Source organism: Psammomys obesus, unplaced genomic scaffold (genome assembly GCF_907164565.1).
Source record: "Psammomys obesus unplaced genomic scaffold, mPsaObe1.curated_primary_1811, whole genome shotgun sequence".
NCBI classification, from domain to species: Eukaryota; Metazoa; Chordata; class Mammalia; order Rodentia; family Muridae; genus Psammomys; species Psammomys obesus.
The window spans coordinates 25,368,283-25,378,235 of record NW_026592118.1 but is presented as its reverse complement, the minus strand read 5'-3'; the positions used below and the strand labels follow the sequence as shown (position 1 = coordinate 25,378,235).

The 9,953-nt window shown below is 42.3% G+C and overlaps 2 protein-coding genes across 3 annotated transcripts in view; one reads left to right on the top strand and one right to left on the bottom strand.

The window, feature by feature from the left end:
* Nucleotides 1-526, bottom strand: part of Rundc3b (RUN domain containing 3B) — a 144,163-nt gene extending 143,637 nt beyond the window's left edge. For both annotated transcript variants that reach the window (XM_055612665.1, XM_055612666.1), the window contains exon 1: nt 60-526. In XM_055612665.1, the coding sequence (XP_055468640.1) occupies nt 60-175 (116 nt within the window). In that variant the 5' untranslated portion in view covers nt 176-526. The remainder of the gene's footprint in view (nt 1-59) is intronic.
* Nucleotides 1-9,953, top strand: part of LOC129680855 (ATP-dependent translocase ABCB1) — a 117,274-nt gene that overhangs the window by 11,310 nt on the left and 96,011 nt on the right. The gene's annotated exons all lie outside the window — the stretch shown is intronic.

The window sequence follows — 9,953 nt, the reverse complement described above, 5'->3', positions numbered from 1 at the left end:
GGGGCGCGGCGCGGCGCGGGCCTCCCCCCCGGCCCGCCCCGGCGCCCGCGGCCGCGCACCTGCACACGGTGATCAGGTTCCTCCTCTCCACCGCAGCGTTGCGGGCGCTGAGGCTCTTCTTGCCGCCGCCGCCGCCGCGGCCCCCGCCCAGGCCCGCCAGGCTCCGGGAGGCCATGGCGGGCTCGCCCCCGCGCCCCCTTTGTCTCCAGCGGTCCCGCAAGCCCCGCGCCCCCCGCTGCGGGAGGGAGGGAAGGAGGCGCGGAGCGGGCAGGGCGTGGAAGGCACTGGGGGGGCACCCCGCGCCGGGCGCCCCGCTCCCCCGCGCCCGCGCGATCGATCACACGCACACAGACACACACTCCACCAGCGCACACGCACACAGACAGGCACGCACGCACGAGCCTCCGCCGCCCGCGCGCGCGCGCCGCCGCCGCCGTCCACCGGGGAAGCGCGTGCGGGTTCCGGGCCCGGGCACTGCGCTGCTTCCCTCGGGACGCGGCACGGGCCGGCGCGCGGGCGAGCTCTAACCGCACGTCATTCTCCCGGCAGGGCGGGGCCGCGGAGGTGAGACACCCTCTCCACACCACCCCCTCCTCCGGCTGCCGCACGCAGCCCCGCCTCCTGCACCTATGGGAACGAAGCTCCTCCAGAGAGAGCCAATGAGAGGAGGCGGGGGGCGGGATCAGCTCCCGGGGGGAGGAGCCTCCAAAGCTGCTCCCTTAAGCCCCGCCCCGGCGCGTGGGCCGCTGTCAGAACGCGGGCCTGGCTCGTGCGGCGTCAGTTGGCGCGCGTCGAAGCCGCGGGTGGCTCGGTGCGGATCCTGGAAGGCCATCCGGCTTCGCGTGCCGAATCCACGGCGACTCTGGTCTGAAGCCACCCTGACAAGCGTCAAATTTTCATGACAGATTCCCAGTCCTGGGGTTCCTGCCTGACAGACGGCAGCGACACAATGGCATCAGGCACTGTGCCCCTAGCATTTCCAGTCACGTGAGTCTGGTTAGGTCTGAATTCTTGATTCTCCTCCCCTCGTCTTTCCACCTCAGTGTCCAGCACAGCCTGAAACCCGACTGACCACAGAAGAGTGTTGTGCTCAGTGAGATCTGGAGAGCACCTAGTTAGTGACCCACCCTTGGGGAAGTTTGACCGAGGGCAAAGGGAAATGCTGAAAGCCTGAAAGACAGCTCAGAATGGACCACTTTGCAGAGTCTCCACTTTTCTGGCCTTACCTGTGGTGGGGCTCTTGGCTTGAGGCCCTGAACTCTGGCTCTCACCTCAGACTACTACTTTCAGGCCAGTATGTCGAGACTTCAGGTTTTTGGTTTAATTTTGAAAATCTAAAATCATCAGGACAAACTCTCACCTCTTTAAACACTTAAATCTAATTATGTTAAAATAAAAACATATGTAGGAAAATACACAACAAGGTTACTAGGGTAAATATATATATGAGAAAATAACTTAGACTCTAAACTTTATCTTTCCCATGCATGAATCAAAGCAGGTGAAGTTTCCAGATACGGGGTTATGTGATCTGTCGATGCACATGTTATCAAATATTCCCTGTCCATTCAACTGACATAGATGCTTCTCGGGAGGTTCCCCTTCTAGCCCAAATGTATGACTCCAGAACCAGCCACCAGAAGACAGATGCACTGGCTGCGCAGCCAGGTTTATGCTAGCAGTGACAACTAGAACTCAAATTGGAGATAAGTTTTTAAACCTGAGATTATAAGTGTCTAAGGAAATGCATAGAAAACCATTAACTATTAAAAAATTTCTAGATCTTCTTAGTTGTGGAGTCCTTGACCCCTCCAGCTCCCTCAATCCTTCCCCTAACTCTTCCACAAGATTCCCTGAATTCTGCCTAATGTTTGGCTCTGGGTCTCTGCATCTGTTTCCATCATCTGCTAAATGAAGCCTCTCAGAAGACAGTTATGCTGGGTTCCTGTCTGCAAGGATACCAGAGTATTATTAATAGTGTCATGGGTTGGGTCTTTCCCGTGAGGGGATGTAAAATGAACACATAATAAATTAATAAAGAAAAAAAAAAGAAAAATTCTAGAGCAAAGGATGGTGGTTCTGATGACTTAGGTAAAAGGAATTATTTTTTTAAATTACTGTTGTGTTGCTGTGGCCAAAATATCTGACATAGACAGTCTGAGGGAGGAAGGGTTTGTTTGGGTTCATGTTTCAGAAGGTTCATGGCATGGAGGGCTTTAGGAGAACATTGAAACTGACATCAAATCTGAGAGGATGTTGAGTGACAGGAAATCCACCAGGGATAAGACAACTCCAGGATCTTCTTTCAGTGACCTGTTTTCTCCAATAGGTCCCACTGCCCAAAGTTTCCACAACCTTCCAAAATAAAGCCATCAGGTGGGGACAAAACATTTGAGACCTATGCCCCTGTAGAACATTTCAAGATGCAAATTGAACAGTAGGCAACATAGTAAGACCCTGTCTCAAAAAGATCTAGGAAATAGGAAAGTTTATGAAGTTAAGTTGTAGGCAACCTTATTTGGTAGATTTGGAAGGGAAGAATATATAAAGAAGTTGAAAGTGAGCAATCATTTTAAAACAAACAAAAAAAGCGAGATTGGCTTTCTCGCATCAAGTGCACTTTCCTGTTATTTGTACTATAAGGTATTTCTGACTGAAAACAGTAAAATTCCACTGTAAATTATCTAGCTACAATGTTAATTTTTATTGCTTTTAGTTGGTTCACTTGACACAATACTTGCTTTTACCATAAAAATTCATTTACCATTGTATGAACAGCTATCATTAAACTGCCACTTGGGGGGCTCATTTGATAAGAATCCCCCCTATTATTTACCTTGAGTGATATGTTCTGAAATTTTTTTCAAATTACTAATCTGCAAACAAGAAAGTGATTAAAAATCAATTATATCTAGTATACTCCTATTATAGAACTTCAATGAGTTTTCACACTATTTTTTAAACTCCTTTTGGTGAATATTTCAATTCACTATTTGGATATTTGCATAATACTTAAATATATTTAAAAATTCACTATACCAAAAAAAAATCACTATATGCTCTAGCAAGACAACCTAGTCAGTAGAATGTTTGAAAAGACTTGAATTCAATCCCCAGAACTCATTTTAAAAACCTGGTTTAATGGCATGCTTATAAGCTTGATGCTGGGGAAGTGGAGACAGGCAGATCCCTGGAGCTTGCTGACCAGCCAACCTAGGCTGATTGGCTAAATTTAGACCAATGAGAGACCTCTATTTAAACAACAACAACAACAACAATAAAAAAAAAAGGTAGAGAGCTTCTAAGGAACTACAGACATCTGGATACCCAAAAAAAATTTTGACCTCTGACCTCCAAGTGCATGTACACACACATATACATTAATACAAGCAGCACTTTAATACATGCTAAGAATAAGATACACTTTAAAAACATATATGCTCAATCTAGCCAATAGGAATCCTATACTGCTAATACTTACACCATACCATTCTTACTAGTATACCATTATCCCCAATATTCTCATCATCAAAAGAAATAAAATTACAAATATAACACATAAAAATCCTCAAGCACAAAATTCTGTAGATCAGAGATTACCAAACATACCATAATTTATGTTTTAATCTGAGAAGCAAACAATTTTAGAAACAAATTTTATCTATGTAACCTTATTAAGAAAAATACTAGGAAAACTGTTTTAGTTAGGGTTTCTACTGCTGTGAAGAGACACCATGACTGTGGCAGCTCCTATAAAGGAAAACATTTAATCGGAGCTGACCTTACAGTTTAGTCCATTATTGACATGGCAGTAAGCATATGGCACGCAGACAGGCATAGTGTTGGAGAGGTAGTTGAGAGTTCTACATCTGGGCCAACAGGCAAGAGTTACAGAACTGTGAGCCATTAGGCCTGTAGACCTGGTATAAGCTTTTGAGACCTCAAAGCCAGTTCCCAGTGTTCTAAGCGGTTATTAATATTTACTATTGGTTTATCTTCTAGTAAAGCTTACTGTTAATCTTAAACAGCTGTATAACCAAATCACCACGCAGAGTCTGGGTTTTAGTTAACCTAGAATACAATGCTGGGCAATATTTAATCCCTCCTAAACCTCTAAGCCCTCAGTTTCCTAACATTTAGATTTCCCACATTATACTTGCTTTTTGTGAAATCTTAGGTCTGGTTCATGTTCCATGTCCTCCAAGATCTCTCTTCCAGCTCTGCTCCTATCTCTCCACTCACTCCTTCTCCTCCCACTCATCTCCTGTCTTCTCACTCCTCCTCCTCCTCCCTGCTCAACATTGTGTCTAGTTGCTTTATTTTGTCCTGTTTACACAAGAGTTGAGACAGGATGCTTAGAATGAGTATCACAATGCAATATCCGGATTGAAACCAGAGAGTTGGGGGTGGGTGGTGGAGAGAAATCAGCATTTGAATGAACAAGGGTAAGGTGTATACATTAAAAAAAAAAAAAAAAAAACAACAACAACATTATGCCAACATCCCAGTAACCCTCTTCCTCTAACAAAGCCATACCTACTCCAGCAAGACCACGGCTCCTAATAGTGCCACTCTCTATGAGCATATGGAGGCCATTTTCTTTCAAACCACCACAAAAACTAATAATAATTTCTAAATGAGATTTTCAGACAAGATACAATAAAATGCTGATTTAATTGTAGTGATACATTGTTACATTAAAATGATTTTAAAGAAAATTCTTGTGAGATCTATAAAATCAAGAGAATAAAATTTTATTTTAGCATTAATTTGTTATGTCCACAGTAAATTTGGTATATACAAGCTTAAATGTATAAATATGGTAGTAATGATTCTGTCTTGAAATGCTAGGGCTAATTTAATCATATATATGTATATGTGTGTGTATATATATCTATACATGAACCCATATCCACCAAAATCTCTGATTGGTGCTCAGAACTTGACTAACTACATCATTCAACTTAGACATTTAGCCAATTATATTTACCACAGTCAATAAGTGAATATAAGTAAAAAAAAAAATTGAATATGGATTCATTATTCAGATCTTCTCCAAGGTGTTATTTTACTTCATCATGGCTCACAAACTTGACCTTGATAATAATGTTATTATCTTCTGAAACATTTCTTGGTTGATTTGGGAAGACTGTGCATTATGGTTATTAGTTTTCTAGCATATAAAAAGTTTCACCAGTTTATTACACTTATATAACTCCTTTTATTAGCTGAACATTCTACAGGTCAGAAGCCAGCCAACTCAGGTTGGTTTGCTGCTCAGAATCTGCCAAGGTTGAAATCCAGATGTCAATTAAGTGGTTATTATCTGGGAAAAATCTTGTCAATAGTGCTTTTGTTGAACAAACCATGGGCCTGCTGAGGTGGCAAGGAAGGATCTAATGGCTGAGCTGAGGTTAAGGACAGAGGAGAGAATGGACTAAGAAAGAGCTTGTGAGAGGAAGTATCCAGGCAAAATGAACAACATTTGCAAATGGCCTGTGGCTAGAGGAAATACAGTGCCTGAGGTAACATGGCTACAGCTCAGAGTAAGGGAGAGTGTTGGTTACAAGGCTAAAAAGGAAGCTAGGATTTGCTTTACACACAAGGTCACAGACCAATCAAGCATTTAATCACCATACAAAGAGCACCAAGAAGTCTCTGAGATGGCTGGAAAGGAGGGCTTGGCAAGATCAGATTTAAGATTTGAAATGGTCACTCTGGCTGCTGTGGATGGTGGCTGAAACACCCAGTGAGGAGTGCTGCCCACATGATTTGGCAGTACACAAACGCAAGACCTTACTAGGGTTTCACAGAGGACCTAGGGGCTTTTGTTTTGTTCTGTTGATGCTGTTGTTTTTCTCTGTGGATTGAAACTATTTCTTACTCTAAAGCCTGAGTAGTTTCCTGATTACAGGTTGTTGAACTGTGCAGTCTCATAGAAAACGTGCTAAAATCTCTGCTGCCCTTTCAGTGCTGTGCTTTATGTCAAAAGTCATGTGCCTCTGCTGAGTGTTTTTCAACTCAATCCCCTTGTGTGAGAATTTCCACTTGACATGTATCTCATTAAAGTTTTAGAATCCTGAGCCATCATTTTTTGATTGAAAACTCATAGTAAGTTTCAGAAAAGACAGTAATTTCCTGTATAGCTGAGGTTGGTCTGTTTGTTTTGCTATATAGGCTGTCTCTATATTGCCAAATCCTGTGTTCAAGAGATCCTGATGTGTCAGTCTCTCCAGTGGTTAAAACTGTATGATTTGTACCTGGCTCTGACAACTAATTTTTAACAGGAATGCCTGGGTGCAAATTAGCTTGCTTATGCTTGAGTTTTTACTTAAATGGCCCATAACAAACATTAAAGCCTTGAGCAATTTAAAAATACCAAAAAGCCAGCAGATCTCAACAAACATCTTTTACTAATTTATCTTAGTTAAGGTTTCTATTACTGTGGTAAAACACCAAGATCCAGAACAACTTGGAGAAAAACGGGTTTATTTGGCTTACATTTCCCAGGCCACAGTCAGTTAAGGGAAGCTAAGACAGGAACATGGAGACAGGCACTGAGGCAGGTGCATGGAGGAATGCTGCCTACTGGCTTGCTCTCTGCAGCTTGCTCAGCTTCCTTTCTGATACAGTTTAGCACCACCTGCCTAGGGCAGCCTACTAACCTCAACCCTGGGGGCACTGAGGCGAGAGAGGTAGATCCCAGGGGCTCTAGCCAGCCAGCTAGTTTAGCCAGTATAGCAAATTTTTAGGTTTAGTAAGAGATCCTGTCTCAACAACCAAGATGTAATAATCTAGGAAAGGCTTTTTGATGTCAACCTCTGGCTTCCACACACAAGCACGCACGCACACACACACACACACACACACACACACACACACACACGAAAAAGAAAAAAAACCTGCTCTCTTTAAAACTTGTTACATTTATACTGTAATGGCCAACATCCTAATTTACTAGTTTATAGTATTCATTTGCTATTTAACTTACTGTGAACATACTTATTAACAAAGCCAAACATGGGAATAATTGTTAGGCTCTCTTCAATTTAAAAGATAAAGTTAGCGTTGCTTATTCCTTTCATTTCCATCACCATCTGGATGGTTTTGTAGATTTTTACTTTATAGTTTATATGCAAAATCATTTTCCAGGGTAAAGTTAATTAAACCCTGTCAAGTTTCCAAGTGGGAGAATCTGACATGACTTCTTGCTCACTTCCCTCCTTTGATGGTGTGTTATTAGTAGGCTACCTCAACAACTATTATACAGATTTGCCACTTGTGTTAGATAGCATGTGAGGCCAGCACAGCAGAGCGGTTAAATCATTTAATTCCTCTGTTCCTGAGTCTGTGTTTTCTCTCTCCTTCAGAGTTAAACTCATAGTCCTTGCAAGGACTGACCAGGCTCTACAGGATTTAATAGTATATTCCTTCTCCAATATCATCTCCTGCACTTTCTTTCTCCTTAGTCACGCTCTGCTTCATCCACTTTGGCTTTCCGCTTATCCTTGAATATGACTAGGATGCTGTTGCTTCAGGGCCTTAGAGATCTCCAGTCTAGATACCTGAAGGGCTTGTTCGTTTATTTCCAGAAGGTCATTTACTCTGGCATGAAATTTAAATTGCAAACATCTTTCTTCTGAATTCCTTTTTAAAAATTATATATATATATATATATATATATATATATATAGTTACATTGTTTCCTCCTTTTCTTTCCTCCCTCCAACCCTTCCAGTGTATCCCCCTTGCTCGCTCTCAAATTTATCACCTCTGTTTTTTTTCTTTTGTTTTTTTTTTAATTTTTTATTAATTACACTTTATTCACTTTGTATCCCCCTGTGGTTCCCTCCCTTCCTCCACCCTCTGCATGCATGCCCCTCCCCAAGTCCACTGATAAGGGAGGTCTTCTTTTCCTTCTTTCTGATCCTAGTCAATTAGGTCTCACCAGGAGTGGCTGCCTTGTCTTCTTCTGTGGCCTGGTAATGCTGCTTCCCCCTCAGGGGGGAGGAAATTAAAGAGCAGGACAATCAGTTCATGTCAGAGACAGTCCCTGTTCCTATTACAATGGAACCCACTTGGATACTGAACTGCCATGGGCTACATCTGTGCAGGGGTCTTAGGTTATCTCCATGCATGGTCCTTGATCGGAGTACTAGTCTCAGGAAAGACCTCTGTGCTCAGATTTTTTGGTTCTGTTGTTCTCCTTGTGTAGTTCCTGTCCTCTCCAGATCTTACTGTTCCCCACTTCTTTCATAAGATTCCCTGCACTCTGCCCAAAGGTTGCCCATAAGTCTCAGCATCTGCATTGATAGTCTGCAGGGCAGAGCCTTTCAGAGGTCCTCTGTGTCGGGCTCCTGACTTGTTCCCTCTTTTCTCCTTCTTCTGATGTCCATCCTCTTTGCCTTTCTGGATAGGAATTGATCATTTTAGCAAGAGTCCACCCTCTTGATTAGTTTCTTTAGGTGTACAGATTTTAGTAGATTTATCCTATATTATATGTCTATATGAGTAAGTATATACCGTGTGCATCTTTCTGCTTCTGGGACAGCTCACTCAGGATGATCTTTTCCAGATCCCACCATTTACCTGCAAATTTCATGATTTTCTTGTTTTTATTGCTGAGTAATATTCCATTGTGTAGATATACCACAACTTGTGCATCCATTCCTCCACTGAGGGGCATCTGGGCTGTTTCCAGATTCTGGCTATTACAAATAAGGCTGCTACAAACATGGTTGAGCAGATGTCCTTATTGTGTGCTTAGACTCTTTTGGGTATATGCCTAGGAGTGTTATAGCTGGATCTTGAGGAATCGCTATTCCTAGTTGTCTGAGAAAGCACCAGATTGCTTTCCAGAGTGGTTGTACAAGTTTACATTCCCACCAGCAGTGGAGGAAGGTTCCCCTTTCTCCAAAACCTCTACAGCTTGTGTTGTCTCTTGAGTTTTTGATCTTAGCCATTCTGATGGGTGTAAGGTGAAATCTTAGGGTCGTTTTGATTTGCATTTCCCTGATGGCTAATGAGGTTGAGCATTTCTTTAAGTGTTTCTCTGCCATTCGATATTCTTCTATTGAGAATTCTCTGTTTAGCTATGTACTCCATTTTTTAATTGGATTACTTGATTTTTTTGCTGTTTAACTTCTTTGGTTCTTTATATATACACTGGATATTAGTCCTCTGTCAGATATAGGGTTGGTGAAGATCCTTTCCCAATCTGTAGGCTGTTGTTTTGTTCTGACAACAGTGTCCTTTGCTTTACAGAAGCTTTTCAGTTTAATGAGGTTACATTTATTGATTGTTGCTCTTAGAGCCTGTGCTGGAGATACCTCCTGAAGATCTTTTACTGTAGAGAATTGTTTTAGCAATCTGGGTTTCTTGTTGTTCCATATGAAGGTGAGAATTTTTCTTTCAAGGTCTGTAAAGAATTGTGTTGGTAATTTGATGGGAAATAATACATTGAATCTGTAAATTGCTTTTGGTAAGATGGCCATTTTTACTATGTTAATCCTGCCAAGCCATGAGCATGGGAGATCTTTCCATCTTCTGATATCTTCTTCTAATTCTTCAGAGACTGGAAATTTTTTTCATACAAGTCTTTAACTTGCTTGGTTAGGTTCACACCAAGGTACTTTATGTCATTTGTGGCTTTTGTGAAGGGTGTTGTTTCCCTAATTTCTTTCTCAGCCCTTTTGTCTTTTGTATACAGGAGGGCTACTGATTTTTTTGAGTTAATTTTTTATCCAGCCACTTTGCTGAAGGTTTTAATCAGCTGTAGGAGTTCCCTGGTAGAATTTTTGGGGTCACTCAGGTATACTATCATATCATCTGCAAATTGTGATAATTTGACTTCTTCCTTTCCAATTTGTATCCCCTTGATCTCCTTCAACTGTCTTATTGCTCTAGCAAGGACTTCCAGCACTATGTTGAAGAGATATGGAGAGAGTGGGCAG